This window comes from Panthera leo, chromosome A1 (genome assembly GCF_018350215.1).
Source record: "Panthera leo isolate Ple1 chromosome A1, P.leo_Ple1_pat1.1, whole genome shotgun sequence".
Taxonomy (NCBI): Eukaryota; Metazoa; Chordata; class Mammalia; order Carnivora; family Felidae; genus Panthera; species Panthera leo.
In genome coordinates this window covers 233,960,342-233,980,003 of record NC_056679.1, presented here as the reverse complement: position 1 = coordinate 233,980,003, position 19,662 = coordinate 233,960,342, and the positions used below count along the sequence as shown (strand labels likewise).

The window sequence follows — 19,662 nt, the reverse complement described above, 5'->3', positions numbered from 1 at the left end:
TAAACCTTTACGCTAGGATAAATAAAATATTACTAAAATCAATTTCGCTTTGGTTTTTGCACATCCCAAAGCGGCTGCAAGAATGTGGAAGTTACACGTGTAGCTGGCGCTCCAGGTCTGAGAGGGCAGTGCTCAGAGCTCCCGCCCCGGGACTCGGGGGGCCTGGAGTCCAGAAGACGAGCTCCACGAGCATTGCCCTCGAGCCTCTAACTCGGGCAGCACAGTGGTGCCCAGAGGTGCGGGCTCCCCGCTGTGCCGGGCTCTACGTGCACACGGTCATCTGGATCAGCCACGACCCAGGGACGGTCTCCTCTCCGCTTCTCCGAAGGCTAAGCATCATTTGTCCACGTCCGTAAGCTCTGATCTGAAGGAAATGCTGACCTTCAGACTGTGATTCCCGCTACATTCTGACACGACGCAGGCTGAGGTACGCACTAACAAAGAGAGGTCACGTCGATACAGAGAAGAGTGGACACCACGCAGCAAGACTCGAAAGGCCGCCCTCTCACCGACCTCCCTGTTTCGGGGCCTCCTACAGCATCCAGGAGGCAGGGGACTCAGGAAGACAGGCCGGGCCTACTCGATCTCCTTTTCAGCCAGGCCTGGACAAAGTCTCATGGCCACCGTTGAAGACAGGCCGCCTTGAGGCTGGCAGAGCTCTATCAACCTGCGACAGGCCGAATGGAAGCAACCTCTGGGGACACAGCACCGCAGTCAGCTTGGGGGGCTCAGATTCTCGGGGGACACTGCACCGCAGCCAGCTCGGGGGGCTCGGATTCTCGGGGGACACTGCACTGCAGCCAGCTCGGGGGGCTCGGATTCTCGGGGGACACTGCACCACAGCCAGCTCGGGGGGCTCGCACTCTGAGCCACAGAGCAGTCATGGTGTCTTTTCGATCTGCATTTCAGATGCAGAAGGAGCGTATTTGCCCAACTCTGCCTCCTCCAGGGACCTATCCCTTTATGACGCTGCCGCTTTTTTGCAAAGTAAAAATTTAGATGAATCCCTGCACCTGCCACACACACGCTCATGGACAGCTGCTCTCCACACCCAAAAACTATCCCAGTGACCATGGTCAGCGTCTGCCTTGAACACACGAAAAGAGCTCGTGATATGCTGCGTCACTTCAGAGGACACTTACCTTTGGTGGACGCTTATTCCATGGCATTGAAGACTTTTTCACCAATACTGCCACAAAGAACCCGCCGGTATTCTGATGATGTGGTAATATTCTAAGACTAAAAAAAAAAAAAAAAAAAAAAACACAGCGAAAACTTTTTAACTGAAAATACATTCTCTCAGGGGCACCTGGGTGGCTCAGTCGGTTGAGCGTCCGACTTCGGCTCAGGTCACGATCTCACAGTTTGTGAGTTCGAGCCCCACATCTGGCTCTGTGCTGACAGCTCGGAGCCTGAAGCCTGCTGCAGATTCTTTGTCTCCCTCTCTCTCTGCTCCTCCCCCACTCACGCTCTGTCTCTCAAAGATGAATAAATGTTAAAAAAAAAAAATTAAAAAAAGAAAATACATTCTTCTAGTACTAAGACAAAAGCTGCAAAGGTGATCTGTGACAGAGAAGTCACGTCTCCCTGCAAATATTCACACCCCCCTCACATGTGGAACGGCCAGCGTGTAACATGTAGAAAGTTCGTGCGGTTTGTAGAGCACAACCGTGTAAGTTCTTTCCGCTTCCATTATTTATAAATGCTCAGTGCCAGCAGCCAATAGGAAATGAGAACTTCTCTCTTGCTGGGAAGTTCACATGCCTGGGGTCAGCCACGGGCACAGCCCAGGCCTCGCAGGAATGCCGGGGGCCCGAAGTCCCCCCCTCCCCAAGCCTCTGAGAGCCCCACAAACCCACCACCGCTCCAGATGCATCGCCTGTAACCTCTCTGGGTCCTTTGGTGGGAACATGGTGGGCCGGATCTGGGTGTGTCTGCCGTGAGGAACGGCCTCCCACTCTGAAAACCACTGTCCATCTTTTGTCATCACCTATGAACACGATGGCGGAATTCTGCATTACCAGCACTATCCAACAGTAAGAAATCACACGGTGCTGACGTAAATGCTGTCCACACGATAAATGGCGAGTCTCATTTCTCTCCGAGGCTGAGACTGTGTGTGCACGTAAAATTGCGATAATCTCGTGTTCCGTAAAACACGATGATCATTTTATAAAACAGCATTTTCCGTGTAGATTTTTTTTTTTAACAAGCCTCAGAGTGTTTCTGGTTCAAAACTGAAAAGTGAATTGTTTCATATTGGAAATGAAGCTTGAACCCCAGCCAATAATAAAAATAAAGCACAGCTACACTTACAGGGATAAGAATAAATAGCCGATTTCTAACTGCAGAATAAAGACAGGGAAACTTTTCCACTGCCAGAGAAAAATACTTGTATAATCGTGTACCATTTGTCATTATATCTAGTTTTGAAGTTAATTCTACATCAAAACTGACCGCATAACTAAAAGCAGCGTTTATAGAAGTCACCCAAATACGGACGCTCTCAAAGCGCCTGCTTGCTCAGCGGTACGTGCTCCCACGACCAGGCTCCTCCCAGAAACATCACCTTCCACTGTGTGATTCCAGGCATCCATTTCAGTCCCGGCAGCTCGGAAGACACGTCAGCGAGCTCCAAGGCACCTGGGGACCAAAAATAAAACCTCTTCACCTTATACCCAAAGCAACCGGGCGCACGAGATCACACACCGTGTGATTTATTTCTACAAAATGCCCAGGGAGGGCAATTCCATACACACAGCACCTCAGTGCTCAGTGGGTCAGGGGTGTGGGCCGCACAGGCAGTGACCACATGCGGGCGGCTCTCCGTGGCGGGGGGGGGGGGGGGGGGGGGGGGCAGGGGACCGAAACGGCCAGGGACTGGACCGCGGGAGGACTATGCGCGTGTGAGGTCACCAGTCATACCCTTACAACGGGGGACGCTGAGGCGTGTGCGTCACAGCAAAACGGAGCTTCAGAAACGAGGCGGCGGCAGCGTCCCACCCGTGTCCCAGGGGAGCCCACGGCAACCGTGCCCGCTCCACCCCTGGCTTCTAGACACACACATGCCAGTTGGAGGACACGGTCTTCGTGCCCTCGTGTCTAACACACACCCCAGAACCAGAAAGCAACATATAAAGGGAACTGTGAACATCTGTAAACGTTCTGTGTCAGGCCCAAGCCAGTTTCCTAAAAATGCCCAGCAGGGCATCGGTCCAGCTTTGAGGACATCGTGTCTACGGTAACATTACAAGAGGCTGTAAGACGGGGCCATTCCGGGGATCCTTTCAAATAAACCTCCATCCACAGATCGTGGATACAGACTGGACAGCCTCACAGAAGGGGAACGTCCAACAAAGCTCCACGGAAGCTGTGAAAACGCACACGATCGTAAAAACGAAGCAAAAGAATCCTCAAGGCCGAGGTGGAACGGTACGGAACCCCCCACAAAAGCACGGCCCTGACTTCTACTACGCTATCTGAATATTCTCACTTTGTTAAAAGCAAACACCGAATTCTAGTGCAGGTTTGAGGAAACTAAACCCAACACAAAAATTCCAATCGAGAGGACTCCGAAGGGGTGAACAACTAAGGGCAGACCCCACGGCACGGGTCAACCAGGCACTGAGAACAAGGTAACTGGAAGCCTAGACAGTTGGCTTTCAGTCAGGTTTCAAGCTACTTCATACACGTGCATGTGGTAAGTTTGGAAGTGTCTTATTCTGGATCGTAGTTAGTTTGAAACTCCTTGTTATTTCCTTTAAGGACAAGATGACGGGAAAAGCTAACATTTCAGTAAAAGCTTACACAAAGGAAGAAATATTTTACGACAAAACGTTGTGAAAACTGGTTTAAAAACATTTTATGCACCTGTCCAGTTTGTCCGTATCCAGCAGTGTGGTAAGACCTCACACCCGTTAGGACGGCTACCGTCACAAACACAGAAAATAACAAGGGCTGGTGAGGACGTGGAGAAGTCGGGATCTGTGCACCGTCGGCGGGAATGCCCTCCAAAACTGAGCAGTCAACCACCATCATCCAGCAATTCCAGAAGATACTCACCAAGAAAACTGAAAGCAGGGTCCTGAGCGTGTACAGCCGGGGTCACAGACGCACTGTTCCCAACAGCTAAACCGAGGAAGCAACTCGCGTCCATGGACAGATGAACGGGGTCAACAAAATGTGGTGTAGGCCTGACGTGGGAGATGTTCAGCCTTGAAGGCTGAAGGAAGGGAATTCTGTCACCTGCTACAGCGTGGATGAACCCTGAGGACAGTGTGCTGGGTGAGATACGCCAGTCACAGACACAGCATGATCCCACAGGGAGATCCCTAGCGATCCCTAGACAGACTCGAGACAGCAAACAGGAAAGTGGGGACTGGTTTCACGGGTCCATAATTCCAGTTTTGCAAGACCAAGAGCTCTGGAGACCGGCTACGCGACCACGTGTTCCTAATGCGACGGAAATGTAGGCTTTGAAACAGTTAAGGTGGTAAAACTTCAAGTTGCGAGTGTTTTACCACAACTACAATTCTTTCAAAAAAACCACCGTGGTAAGGACGGACATCATCTTTCAAACTCGAGAGGTAACGAAACATATGAACTGGACAATCCTCGAAATTCATTAACTACGACACATCCGCCACATAAGCGTGTTTTTGAGTCAGGGCACCTCACCGTAGGGTTTAGAGTGTAATTTAGCAAATGCCCAGGGTACGGTCCACGAGAATATAGACTCTTACCTTCACTTTTCTCCAGCAAAGACGCTATGACCGCCTCGTCTTCGATGGGGTTCAGCGAGCACGTGGAGTATACCATGCGACCGCCCTCCACCAGCTGCTCAGCACCGCGCGTGGCGATCCGCAGCTGTAAGCTAAGGGTGGACACCAGGTCACCCTGGGACCGAACGTGTCCGTGCGGCCCACAGAGCACAGGCACCTACCACACCACGTGTTCGTTACACGTTGTCATGACAGACTTACGACAAATTACGAAACAACCCCCAGGAAAAGAACTCTTTAAGGCTGCAAATGAAGTCACAGTAAACCCACAGGAGGTGGTTCGTGTTCACCAAATCAGCATGTGTCCGTATAAACAACACGTTTGCTATTCTGTTCACCTTTCCCAACATGCCAACGAGCAAAGCACGAAGCTAATGACTGAAAGCAACGTATCACGGGAGTTTCACTATGAAGAGGCCTCCGTACCTGTGCAGATATGCGACTTTTCTTTCTACGAACAACTCATGTCCCTTAGCACTTTCTAATCCTAATACCTACTTCAGAAAAGCGATAAAGTATTTAACAGAGAAAAACATCTCCCGCCGGCATTATTTACGGTGAATACTCATTAGGACACTGCACACCGCCCACAAGTCTACAATTACGAATGTGTAATTTTAATGTTAAAAGGAAAAAAAGACATAGTCCTGTAGACAATATAATCCAAACTGGTGTGGCTAACATCCCTACGCACAGAAAAACCACTGAAAGGCGTTAGACATTACAGAAGTTATCTTTGACTTATGAGATGTTCTTTTTCCTTCTACTTTTAAGGATTTTCCAAATTTTCTTTAAAGACAGTCAATGAACATTTGAGATCAAAATGTTAAGCAAAATAATTCAACACAAAAGAACAGAAAGCAGAGAGAAGATGAGTGAGACACTAAGGTAAAAGGTTATTTTGTGGAAAACAGAGGTTTGAAATGTTACAGGAAATGGTCCCAAAAAGCATTTTAAACAAATGTGTACCTGAAATGCATATGGTCTTCAGTTTACTACTCCGAAAATGTTCCAAAAACAACCGCTTCTGATACGTAAGCAAACTCTCTCAAAGATGACCATTAATTGGCCCTTAGAGTCCGGTGAACTCAAGATCCGGGCACCGAGTTACGAAACTGGGCGATAACCCTTCCCGACCCTGCCTGTGCGACGCCGGACTCACCCGTGCAGCTGCAAGCTGTTCAAGGTCGTCCACTTTTTCCAAACATCAATGTTTTTTCTCATAGTGCCATCCCCACTGGAAAGGAAGATATTTAAGAACTTACAGCTCTGTTCAGGTAGACGATTAGAATTTATCAATTATGTCCTACTCCAGCTAAATTACAAAACAGGTTATTGTCATTATAAACACCAACAGAACAGCTAAATAATATACAGTTATTATATATATAACTGTATATATGTGTATATGCATATATGTATATATATATGTACATATACATATATGTATATGTACATATATATAATAACAGCTAAATAATAAACAGTTATTATAAACACCAACAGAACAGCTAAACTCTCACACACTACAATCAAGTTTCTATTTCTGCTTTCGGGGCCACTCTAAATACATTAAACTTTTAAGTTATACTTGAATTTGCAATTAAGTTAGGAAACAACAGATATGAACAGAAAACCTCATTCAAAACTTAAAGAGGTAAACATACGCTTCCGTGTGACAGAAATACTAGCAAAACTAATTTTGAGACCAGGACATGGAACCGTGAATATACAGAAGACGTGTGGATCCTGTTACTTAACAATTCGGTGAATCAACGGTGGCATTTTAATCAGATTTACATGAGTAACAACAAACTTACACTCACAGGGATTTTCCACAGTGGATTCAATTAAGCCAATGGAACTTCTTTATTAAGAGCTTTCTGCGTAGCACTTAAATATTTTTGATTTTCTACTTTTATTTAATGGAAATTACTTCTATGTTAATTTTACAATACAGACCTGATGAATTAATCTTCCTGTCCACATCTAACTTTATCTACCCATTTTTTCCCAGGGTAATTCCTGGAGCTGCTGGCTTTCTGTGTAAAGTTGAATCTCCCTTGGACATCTAGGTATCTGTCTTGAGGGGAAGGGGCTGCGGGGAGAAAACATCCCGAGAGATCTAATGGCTTTCAAATGACATCCCTTGCCTGCACAGTGGTGGCTTCAAATTCTGCCGTAATGTTTAGAGATTTCTTCAACTTACGCCTCAATGCTCAGGTTACCACATTCTCCTAAGATGACATGAGACAGGAATTCTAGGTTTCTTTTTCTTTCTTTCTTTTTTTAATGTTTATTTATTATTAACAGACAGAGAGTGAACAGGGGAGGGGCAGAGAGAGAGGGAGACACAGAATCCGAAGCAGGCTCCAGGCTCCGTGCTGTCAGCACAGAGCCCGATGCGGGGCTCGAACTCAGAGACCGCAAGATCATGACCTGAGCCGAAGGTGGACGCTTAACTGACTGAGCCACCCAGGTGCCCCAAGGAATTCTAGGTGTCTGATCACAAGAGCACAGGGATGGGAAAACACTGACCCAAAGGAAAATCAGACAACTGTGGCTCGTGACCCATGTTAAATTTCCCTTCACAGGGGCATCCCTTCCGGGATTTGAAAGCGCACTCACACTCAGTATGCGCAACCACAGCTTTCACAACGAGCTCTGCCACAGGCAGGCAGTCTGCCGCGGTTTCAAGGAGAGAGTCTGAGATCGGCCATTGTAGTCAAAACACTGTGTTCTGGGCCGACGGGAGTTTTCCGACAGACAAATCCACGTGTTCAGAGTCTTAAACACCTACATCACTGCCTCTGGGAACTTAAAAGATGGCTTCAGTGCACAAACACAACTGTACACACGCAAAACAGCAAGTTCCTCCAAGGTGCCAACTCCCGAACTGCAGCGTGCCGAAGGACGTCACACTTGCCACGAAAACCCAACCTGATTAGGGGTGGCTCCTCAACGAACTGCTTTACGTAGTCACCGCTCGTGCGAAGAGGAGTGACGGGGTCAAACAAATCGTTCCTGACATCCACCACGGCGAGAGTTACCGCTGTCACTCTCTCGGGGAGTTTAACTCTTGCGGAGACGGTACAACCGTCCCGCCTTGTACCTCTTTGTTTGGGACCCTATCTCTGCTGTGCTTGTCCATCACTAAAACCGTGAGGATACGGTTCAGGGCCACAGAGTCTCCGTGCTCCTCCCAGCTGCCCCGAGAACGGCACCTACAGTTGTGTGTGTGTGCGCACGCGCGTGCAAGTTAATGTAAGCCACACCTCATGGGATCTCCTTAGTGGATTTCCTGCTTTCTGGCCTCTTAATAACACAAATACCTGCAAGGGACATCACACAGAATGCGATCATAGAAGAGAATCTCTTTCTTCCCGTTCACATCTATTGTGAGCCGAGGTATGCTGGACGCGTCGTGGTTCACCACCATGATGCAGGGGCTGCTCAGCCTTTTGGCCTGGTGCACGAGCAGATAGCAACGCTTGTTGTCCACATCATTCGCAATGACAAACCCCTCTGAGAACATGAAATGATAGCGTCAGGCGAAACGTAGCACCCGCAGGATAATTTTCTACAGTACTCAACCTCCTGGTTGGCCGGTGAGGAGCAGCAATCCACCAAAACGTAACACCCACGCTTAAGATTTGCCAGAATTATCTGAGCAGTCCAAAACGGTGGCTCAGCGTAGCTTTTTCCAGTCACCTCGGATTCCCAAACCGCAAGATTTATTTTTCCGCTTATTCAACAACTATTCGTTTTGTACCAGTTATCATGCCAAAAGCATCTTTTCCATTATCTTCGCTAACAACTAAAATGGAGGCTGAGGGGAGAGACAAAGCTGTGGAAAACAAAAGAATCACCTGACAACTGTTCAAAATACTGCACCTGTATGCTGGGTCCCCACTGCAGACCCTGTGAATCGGAAGCCCTTTTAGCAAAGCGATTAGTCAGAGAAGAGAACGCCCAGGACAAAGCTAAACAAGCAGGCCCACGAGAACAGAGAGGGAGCAGGGGGCTTGCACGAAAGGGGGAAGGCCGGGAGGGAGGGACGTAAAACGGCACGAGAGTAACAACAGCATTCTTCAGCCGCGGGGAAGGAGCCCCAGCAACGTTACAACAGCCTGAGCACTCCGAGGGCTCAGAACAGCCACGAGTCCGGGCCTGACGCCCACGTGACACGCGAGGGCTAACACTGTCACCTATGCCGCGGGGGGGCGGGAAGCTCGGGCAGCTGATAGCGGCTCCTAACTACGCCCTACGGCCTCTCGTGCGGCCGGGGAGTCATCACAAAACCCACCGAAACAAAAGCCCAATGTGATAATGTTACCACCGGAAACTCAAACTGCAATCTACCTACTACTGAGTTAATGGAGAAACGCCACCTGCTTTCACAGAGGACACACAATTCTCAAGTGACGCCACCGTCCCACCCCCACATAGGAGCACGGTGGCTTGGGAACTGGTGCAAAATGTTTCAGAGACAGAAAGCCATCACCTTGTCACAGGAGGCTTCAGGACCCCACCCACAGGTGACGTCACCACTCTACCTCACCTACCCCAGCACAGGAGCACACTGACCCTCTGGGGCAGCCCAGCGCCTACCTGGGAAAGGGACGTTCATGTCGGCGTGTAACATCTCAATGAGCTGTGTGGTCTTTGATCCGGGCGCTGCACACATATCTAAGATCTATGAAAAAGCAAGAAATGGCTGACGTCTTTAAGATATCAAATACTCCACACTCATTTTAAAACCATCTTATGAGTCATTCTAGTATTTTAATTTCTAAGAGCTAAATATGTTTCTTTATCGAATGAATCTACAATGTGATATACTGAACCTCCGGGGATCACAGGCACAGAATAGCACTAGAAACCAGTGGGAGCAAAAAATTCAGGGGTGAACGGACAAGGCCACAAAGTGCAAGCAGCACTTCTATTGACAGCCTGCTGAGGGACAGAACTACCCGGCCTCAAATCTCCGCCCGGCCCCTTCGGGCCCGGGACCCTGAGCTAATTGCTTCGGTTTTCCTTTGCCTCCTTCCCCTCATCTGGAAAAACAGGACAGTGACAGCATCTACCCTCACAGGGACGTGCAGATAACAAAATGAATTAATCCACAAGAAGAGCGCAGAGCAGCGCTTGGCCTGTAACAAGTTCTCGGTACGTGCGCATTACGATCTTCAAGCTGATGGACTCAGTCAAGGCCACTGAAGATAAACAGTGCAGTAAGTAAATGAGGGAGCAGATCTTAAAACAGGAGAAAAGCTATGGGTTGTAGATTTTAAATAAGACAAAAATGCAAAAACAGAACCTGAAACAAAATACACAGCATTCTCTATCAAAAGGAAACGGGAAAAAAGAATCTAAAGATTATATGAAGAAAAAAAAGCGTCAATAAACAAAGGCACTTTCTAACCCACAATACCTTATGGTGAGGGTGAGCATTAAGTAACAGCGGTGGAATCATGCTAACAGCTTCTTGACGACTGATATTTCCCTTAGAAAATTAAAAAAAAAAATCAGAATGTTTAAAAAGGCAGAAAAATTTCAATATTGGGCATTATTTCATACACAACAGAAAAAGACCATTTATTCACCATACGTGAAACAAAACAGCTAATACTATCACACAGCACATGATGTAATTAGGACATATTTTCATACTAGTGGGTAAATGGTTGCTATTTCAAGGCCAAAGAAGGACCGTTTATGGCAAAACTTACCGTTAGGATGTCAGAAAGGCAGGTGTAATACTCAATTTTATAAAGAATGAGGATTTAAGCTGACATGGTCCCAACACGCCATCAAGAATGGAAGCTGGGGGGAGCAACTCTCAAAAGTGGACGATGGCCCTAAGGCACCGGCAGCAAGAGAGAGAGCGATCCCTGCGAGCACAGGACAGAGAGCCACCCAGCAGGGCCTTCCCTCTCAGCTAAACCTGCACCTTCCATTTTAGTCCTCATCTGGTTTTACGAACAGCCCGTGTCTGCTTTCTACTCCTGAGAACTGCCCCTCAAAAACATGGACACACTGACCAGCGCTCCCATCTCCCCGCCTCGAAGATACACAGGATGTACCATTCTCACAACGCCAACGGTCCTCTAGGTCTTTGCTGGTGGCTCAGGGGACCTGTGACGACCCCTCCACGTTCGGACAAACGTTCATGATGGAGTCCAGCACTCGCCTCAATCACCACTCTATTTTAACAGCCTTAAGACTGAACACCTCGAAGATAACAGTACTTTAAGAAGCCGTGAAACTTCGGCTGCCGGGAGACTTCGGCTCCATTACAACCTGGGTCTTCTGTACCGGAACGGCCATCCAGGCGGCCTTCACTTACCCCACACTTAGCATCTGTCCGAACCTAAACACAGACTCACATCCGAACCCGATCTTCTGGCCAGCAAGGGGTCTCTGAAGACGATCTGACTCCCCATCGACTCTCAAGACACGCGGACTCCTGGCTCCAGGTTATACGTACGATACTGATAAGCCTGCCCTGTCCTCATCCAAGTTTTCGTTCAAAGCATCTGAGTAGTATGGGGACACACAGTCCCCGACCAGACAGCCTGGCAGTCAGTCACTTCTTCCATACACGTTTGGAAGGGGTTTGCGGGCAGCTTTGAATACCCCAGCAGAATCTCACCCTACGGACTCCCGGCCCAAAATCTATACTGGGTCCGTACACGCCACCACACTCGACACCCACCTCCCCACAGACCCTCTGCTCTGCTGACGTTCACACTGAACTGTTCTGAGTTTCTCCTCACCTGACATTCCACCTAGGTCAAAAGTAGAGCCAGAAGGTCCCTGCTTGTACCCACGCAAGGAAAGGGCCAACAGTGTGGCAGCACCCGTTTTTTTCCCTTACGGGCGTGGGGGGAAAGCCTGGCCAACACAAGCCTGGGCAGCGGGTTACCTCCTCGGACAGAGTGCCAGGGTGGCAGTTAAGAGCTACAGGTGGAGCAGAGGTCAGGACTGGGCAAGGTGAAGAGCTTCTAGACTGATCACGGCTTCAAGGGGAGACACGTGGGAAGCACAGGGGTCCTGCCAGTGTTCCCGGAAGCTCAGAATGAACAAAACTGAACGTCATCTGGGGAAACACAGAGGGTTCCTTGGCTAGAGAAAGCAGACTAGAGGACAGGAAGGGGGGATCCCTGGTTTCAAACAGGAGAGTAACGATTCCCAAAAACAAGATGGAAGCAGCTCGTCTTACAACAGCCGAACCCAGGGGTGTCTGTTTAATCACGTGGGGCAGGAGGGGCACAGCTACTTTGGGAGAGGAAGTCTGATGCTGAGGGTGAGTCCACACACTGACCCACAATCGAGGGACTCGGGATGGCAAAGAGACCGGGCGAGGGCACGGTATCACACAGGAGAACCTGAGTCGTCAAATTCAGGTCCTGTTTTTTGGGGCAAAGGTGGGGTACAGACAGGAGCAAGGAAGGAACAGAGACGATACACCGAGAGCAGACCGACAGCTGTCTCCAGAAGGACACCTTACTGCGCGGAGGGCCATGCTCCGTCCACTTTGGTGGCAGCCAAAACCTTAGAGATGCAGGAAGACAGGGCGCCCAGCGGACAAGCGTCCCTGACGTCCTCCCTAACGTCCTCCCTACGTTCCACCGTGACACGAGCCAAACCAGGGAGCAGCTGTGTGGATCACTGGAAACGAACGGCGACAAACACGCTTCTCCGTGTGCCCCATCTACCTCGTCGCTCCCAGGAACGCGTGCGGAGAAAACATACCCGTGACAGTCACGTGCGGCTAAGGCTTTAAGGAAACCAACAGATGTAAAGAAATCTACTCACAGATTCGGTTTCGCTAACCAGGAACTGGTGAAACTTTTCCAACTGTGGAGACTTTCTCAAGATTTTTCGACTTAAGTTTGTGTGCCAGGCCAGTTCTTCTGGATACCTGACCAAACAAAAAGAAGGAAAAGCAAGCGTTTACGGCTTAAATCTATCAAAGTGCTCTCTTGACAACCCCTTGCTCACACAGATCCTGCAACCAGAGACACCCAATTCTGCTCGGTTCCTCACTTCGGTGGTCTTCGCAGGCCGCCAGCGAGCACGGCACGGGGCCCCCTAGGCCATAGGGAGCCCGGCTCTAACCTTATCACGGCCCAGGCAGGAACAGCAGAGCTGACGGTTTTGAGAGAGACGTGTACAACATCACCATGGACCCACGATGACAAACGTGCAAGAGGAAACGACAAAGAGCTTCTCTGCTCTCCGCCACCGATGTTAACGACGGTAGAGAGGCCGTCGGAAGAGACGTAACGAATTGAAGAAACGCACATCACACCGTTAAAGAATGCAGTTGAGGGCGCCTGGGTGGCGCAGTCGGTTAAGCGTCCGACTTCAGCCAGGTCACGATCTCGCGGTCTGTGAGTTCGAGCCCCGCGTCAGGCTCTGGGCTGATGGCTCGGAGCCTGGAGCCTGTTTCAGATTCTGTGTCTCCCTCTCTCTCTGCCCCTCCCCCGTTCATGCTCTGTCTCTCTCTGTCCCAAAAATAAATAAAAAACGTTGAAAAAAAAATTAAAAAAAAAAAAAAAAAAAAAAAGAATGCAGTTGAGGGGGGCGCCTGGGTGGCTCAGTCGGTTGAGCGTCCGACTTCAGCCAGGTCACGATCTCGCGGTCCGTGAGTTCGAGCCCCGCGTGGGGCTCTGGGCTGATGGCTCAGAGCCTGGAGCCTGCTTCTGATTCTGTGTCTCCCTCTCTCTCTGCCCCTCCCCCGTTCATGCTCTGTCTCTCTCTGTCTCAAAAATAAATAAACATTAAAAAAAAAAAAAAAAGAACGCAGGCCTGGCGAACACGTAATTGCAACCTTTCCCGCTGTATCTCTCACCACGTCTAAAACAAAACAGCCCGATAACGTACTCAACTATCTTACACACCAGAAAACCTTAGCGCCACCGTGTTGACTAGCACGGCCAGGCTGTTATTTACACACACCTGAGAATGAAGAAACTTATCCTGCCATTTCCGTACACGCGTTTAAACTTTCTGTGATGATGACATCGCTGATTAATAGGTCTCTTTTTTTTTCAACGTTTATTTTTTAGCCAGCGAGCGAGCGAGAGAGTGCATGCATGCAACTGGGGGAGGGACAGAGAGGAGATATAGAATCCAAAGCAGACTCCAGGCTCTGAGCTGTCAGCACAGAGCCCAACGCGGGGCTTGAACCCACGAACCGCGAGATCACGACCTGAGCCGCAGTCAGACGCTTAACCGACTGGGCCACCCAGGCGCCCCAGGACACAGACCTCTTCAAACGTGGCTCAGCCCTGATCACTGAGCGGCTCCGGGAGGCACAATGCTGTGACACAGAGCCTTGCTCCAAGGACCCAGGCCCAAGCTATGCACAACATGGTACTCGGTGGTCTCACTGTGGTCTTAGTACTTACAGCTCAGTCTCAAGGGAACAACCAGCTCAATTTAACAATCCAGGAGGAAAATACTTCCACGAGTCAGTTGCAGCTAAGGTGACAGCCATGAAAGTGAAATGAGAACACTGGCAAAACAATACATCTGACTCCCATGAAGCAGAGTGATTACTTGAAAGAAACTCAGGCCTTGAGATTTTAAGACACGACCCAACTGTCAGACTACGGGACATGTCTTGAGAAGTACTTTCCACCAGGTAATAAAGATTAAACTGGCTGAATCTCTCTGTGGCCACCCCCCAAATGTCTCAGCACCTTGTCTCTATTTCCTATGCCTGCTTCCTTCTTCAGGATTTAACCTGCTTCAAAAATCTAAAACCAAAACACAATCATACTTACTCGGCAATTAAAGCGTTTAGTCTGAACTCTTCCCTTTGGCCTCCTTGGAGGTGAAGCACGGAACACATTCAAATGTGCCTTCCCCTGCAGGGTCTGCAAAATCTGCTGTTCCAACGCAACCCTTCCAAGACTGGAGAGCCAGACACTTCGTTTTATATAATTCCTTGCAACCCTGAACTGCCTGCTATCAGCGACAGTGAATTTTGCAAGGGACCGCTGTAGCAAATCACCAACACATCATAAATTTGAATGCCACACGCCATAATTATTCGTCAATAGCTGAGTTTTCATTTTCAAATATAGGTCAACAGTCCAGACATAGCCAGAGCAAACATTTCCTTACGTGCCTTTTAGACTGAATTTCTAATAGTTAAAAAACATTAAGTTTACTAAGGTCAAAATTCTTCTCCAAGTGATTAAGGTTGTGAAAGCTACTAATGTCACAAAAAAAATACATAAGGGGCACCAGGATGGCTCAGTCGGTTAAGCGTCTGACTTCGGCTCAGGTTATGATCTCACAGTTCATGGGTTCAAGCCCTGCATCCGGCTCTGTGCTGACAGCTTGGACCCTGGAGCTGCTTCGGATTCTCTGTCTCCCTCTCTCTCTGCAACCTCTCCCGCACACTATCAAAAACAAATAAAACCATTAAAAAAAAAAAAAAAAAAAAACCTCTGTAGATTTTAACATAATAAAATATCTTTAAAGAACTAATTAGTTTTTAGTTAACGCAATTTGACTGTAACTCCTCAGTCTTTAAAGTCCTATTTGGAAATTTGTTGTGTCTTCTGAAGATAAAGTAAAAGCAACACTGTCGTCTTTATGCCTCGTGAATTCTTACAGGGGAAAAGTAACATTTACGAGAAGTCATCTTCAATCCGGACACTGAAAAGGACACAAACAGAATGACAATAAGGTGTATTCTCAACAACTGATCAGCAAAAAGAGGCTTTTATAAAAATACTTTGGGATAATTTCTTACAGTTGAGTCTACAAAAAGGTAAAAAAGAAATCAGTCCGAGCTATGCATCCTATACTTAATATTCCTTCGAGAAAAACATGGCTCCCTTGGGGTGCCTGGTGGTTCAGTTGGTCAAGCGTCCCGACTCTTGGGTTTCGGCTCAGGTCACGATCTCATGGTTTGTGAGTCCAAACCCTGAGATGGGCTCTGCGCTGACGGTGTGGAGCCTGCTTGGGATTCTCTCCCTCCCTCTCTCTCTGACCCTCCTGTGTCTCTTTCTCTCTCAAATAAATTTGTTAATAAATCATTTAAAGTATCATGGCTCCCCGGGGCACCTAGGTGGCTCAGTTGGTCGGGCGTCCGACTTCAGCTCAGGTCATGATCTCGTGGTCCATGACTTCGAGCCCTGCATCGGGCTCTGTGCTGACAGCTCAGAGCCTGGAGCCTGCTTCCGACTCTGTGTCTCCCTCTCTCTGACCCTCCCCTGCTCACTCTGTCTCACTCTTTCTCTCGAAAATAAACATTAAAAAAATTTTTTTAATAAAAAAAAAATAAAAAATAAAATATCATGACTCCCCAAAACGCTTTCCTAAATTTAGTTCTACCATATACCGAAAAATTTAGAATATTTTACGACTTATTTGTTTTTCGAACCATACAGAAAACCACCAGAAGTGTCTTTGCTTGCTTGCTGAGAGATCTATGGGTAGCCTACACCTGACGAGTGACTGTGACTGAACGTCTGTACAGTACCACTTGTCATGTAACTGTCACAGATCATGGAAAAGCTGACCATAAGGAACCCAAATAGGGCAGTATTGGGGTTGTTTACACCCTTTAGCTGTGTGCTCAGATGAAAGTGGAGAATGACTGGTAGTTACTAGAGTCACTCCCGTTCATCCTTCAACCAAACAACCCACAGGGCCTTTCTCAGATGTTGGAGAACTGCCTTTTCAGGTACCCATCGCCATTCTTCAACACTCAAGATGGAAAAGTGTCTGTCAAATGTTAAAAGGGCAGGGCGACTGGGGTGGCTCAGGACACGATCTCACGGTCTGTGAGTTTAAGCCTCGCATCGGGCTCTGTGCTGAGAGCTCAGAACCTGGGATCCTGTTTCGGATTCTGTGTCTCCCTCTCTCTCTGCCCCACTTCTGTTTGCACGCTGTCTCTCAAAAATGAGTACACGTTAAAAAAAAAACGTTAAAAGGGCTAATCAAACAAAATTTTAACTGTAGTTTCCAGTAAACAATAAAAATAGCAAGACTAATTCTCATAGATCTTTTGGAACCTGCAGAAGAGAAGTCCCACAATGACCCACCCAGAAGCACTTCTTCCCTTACAGGATGCACGCTTTTCAGCTCCTCCTACGGGCCAGACTTGCTCTTCCAAAAAAACTTCATTTCTAAATATAAGGCTGGGGGCGCCTGGGTGGCTCGGTCGGTTAAGCGTCCGACTTCGGCTCAGGTCATGATCTCGCGGTCCGGTCCGTGAGTTCGAGCCCCGCATCGGGCTCTGTGCTGACAGCTCAGAGCCTGGAGCCTGTTTCAGATTCTGTGTCTCCCTCTCTCTGACCCTCCCGCTTTCATGCTCTGTCTCTCTCTGTCTCAAAAATAAATAACGTTAAAAAAAAAAATTTTTTTTAAATACAAGGCTGAAGGAACAAATGTTTTCAGGTGATTATGTGAAGCAGTCAACACATGCAGAACTATTAGAAACGTACACAAACACAACCTTAAACCCACTTCTGAAAATATCAGATGGCCCCTGCTACAGACACCAGTAACATCAGTCCAATCTCCAAACCAAGGCACTGGGGGGAGTTAAGTCTGTAACCTGGTTACTAAGACAGCAGAGGAAGCTGGATTACGCGAAGGCGAGGTGACCTAGCAATGTCACAGGTACAGCAGTTGGAAAAACATTCCTTTTCTAATGACCTCCGTACAGGGGGCCATGCAACTAGTAACCACTCGAGTCATTTCCTGCATTAGAACATTTGAGCTTTTATAATCTTCGTACACAATCCATCATGGTATTTTTTTGGCTTAAAACCGTAGATTTATTTTCATATCCGAGAAATGCATTCTATAATGGCGTATGTGCTCTTGAGCCTGGCTGAATGCAGACTTAAACGTCTGGCCAGTCTGCATTCACTCCAGCTGTGTGTGCTGCACACATCTGGGATATGGCCACCGGAAAACCCGTATGACCCCTGCAAGAGAAAATTCAGCTTTTTACAGCAATCGTTTAAAATCATCGCTTTGGGAGGACTCACAATGCCTCAAGGTTGATAATCCGAAATGTGGAACTGTAACAATTCAATGACTTTTATGTTTACAGATTACCCTGGGCTTGGCACCTCTGGAGTCTGTGCGTGACTGCTCCAGGCGCCTTCCAAGACCTTTGGGACTGCCTTCACTTCACTGAGACCTGAACTAGGCCATGAGGAGCAAATAACCCACAGGATACTTGCAGGACAAGTAAAGAAAGGGTCAGCACGGAGGGCAGGAGTCCCCACCAGCACTGGACACAGTGGAAATCCACAATCAGCTGGACTGGTCTGTGGCGACCCTGGTCAGAAGGACCGTATCCTTCTGCTGAAGGTAGAAACCACACAGCAGCAGTTCTGACGTGAGAAAACAAGGGGTGCAGGTGAAAATAGGTAGAAGTGTCCATCATGGAAGGACAGAGGCTGATGCACTTGGAAAAATTAACTGAACTGAATGACTCCGGGACAGCTGCAAATCACGCGTGAAAAGCTATACACTCCAGTATAAAGTAACACGGATAAAAAGTACCGCGTAAAAAGAACATGAGGGTGTCTATAAAGTACATTCAGATTCTCGCACGCTCCTAACAAACACGTTGCCCAGAAAACACGCTGCCAAACGACAAAGACTAAAATCCCAAAGAAACATCCAACAGGATGAAGACTTGTTTTACCTACCAACTCAGGGGCTGGGGAACTTCAACTTTCTGACCGTCCACCTCCAGGTCCTCCAGTTCCTTGAAATACTTGTTCTTTAAGCAATGGAGAATCTCTTTTGCATGGCTATTTTAAAAAAAAAAAAAAAAAAAAGTAAGTTTCAAACCCATCGGAAAGACTACTATGAATGAATCTAAGATGACAAGTGTTTTAAAACAAAAATCATCTGAGCTCCGAAGACATTCTTGCATCCTGCCCTTTTCCTCTTCCTTCAGAGTTTAAACAATCCGCGCCGCTCCTTGGCTAACCGATAAGCCAAAGGGACTATTACCTGCATTCCTTCCCTCCTAAACATTCCCACAGGTTCTCATTTGCTTGCAACTCCTCTCGGAAAGATGCAACGGACAGAGACGCGGAGTTTCACAGGAAACTCTGGAACGCCACTAACGTTCACGCGTTGCAAAGGGGGAGGCGTCCTCAGCTCGCGAATCCCTCTCGGATCGCACTTTCACGTCTGATCCTAGCCTCCCACCTTGCAACACCTCCTCGGCCTGCTCCGTCCGACCCTCGTGCTCCCTCCTCCGTGCTGTTTGCAGACCCTCGGGTCCACAGCGCCGACGAGCAGCAGCTCTCCAGCACCGTAGCACTTACCGGGGTGACGGGGGCGCCCGCGTCTCTAGCCAGCCCCAACTCCCCCGGCACAGGAAGGCTGGGCGCGGCCCCTTACCTCTTGTAGCCAGTAATTCGTAGGGTGGCGGGGAGGGGCTCCCTGAGCGCTTCCATGAACTGGTCCCACTCTCCCTCGGGCACGATCTTGAGCTCCTGGTAGTAGTGCTCGAAGAGCTTGTTCTCCTTGACGATCTCGGGGTACCCGCCTTCCCAGCCCTGAGGAACGAAAGAGGGGTCTACCCAGGGCCGGGGGAGCCGCCCCGCGCCGTCCCGCAGGCCTCGGGGGCCGGGCGGCGGACGGGGGACCCGGCCCGCCCTCGCCCCGACTCCTACCGCCTCACGGCGCTTCCCGCCGCCCTCGGCGCCGTCCTCCGCTCCCTGCGGCCGCTGCTGGAGCCGCCGGCCCCGCGCCCGCCGCCCCATGGCCCACGCGGCCGCGCACGCCGCCCGCACACAGCGCCCCGCCACCGTCGGCCGCGCGGACTTCCGGGCTGGCGCGCGAGGACCCCGGCTCCGCGCCTGCGCCGCCCCCG

General features: G+C 49.0%; 1 protein-coding gene across 1 annotated transcript in view; it reads right to left on the bottom strand.

Annotated features, from left to right (window-relative positions):
• The window catches only part of NSUN2 (NOP2/Sun RNA methyltransferase 2), a 28,336-nt gene extending 8,768 nt beyond the window's left edge, over window positions 1–19,568 (bottom strand). Inside the window, exons 1-12 of the mRNA XM_042953470.1 lie at window positions 19,463–19,568; window positions 19,188–19,345; window positions 18,482–18,586; window positions 12,603–12,708; window positions 10,216–10,287; window positions 9,393–9,477; window positions 8,114–8,306; window positions 5,944–6,018; window positions 4,743–4,873; window positions 2,570–2,643; window positions 1,860–1,990; window positions 1,143–1,239 (exon numbers count right to left, since the gene is read on the bottom strand). Coding sequence (XP_042809404.1) covers window positions 1,143–1,239; window positions 1,860–1,990; window positions 2,570–2,643; window positions 4,743–4,873; window positions 5,944–6,018; window positions 8,114–8,306; window positions 9,393–9,477; window positions 10,216–10,287; window positions 12,603–12,708; window positions 18,482–18,586; window positions 19,188–19,345; window positions 19,463–19,552 — 1,317 coding nt within the window. The 5' untranslated portion in view covers window positions 19,553–19,568. The remainder of the gene's footprint in view (window positions 1–1,142; window positions 1,240–1,859; window positions 1,991–2,569; window positions 2,644–4,742; window positions 4,874–5,943; window positions 6,019–8,113; window positions 8,307–9,392; window positions 9,478–10,215; window positions 10,288–12,602; window positions 12,709–18,481; window positions 18,587–19,187; window positions 19,346–19,462) is intronic.
• Window positions 19,569–19,662: the final 94 nt, after the last annotated feature.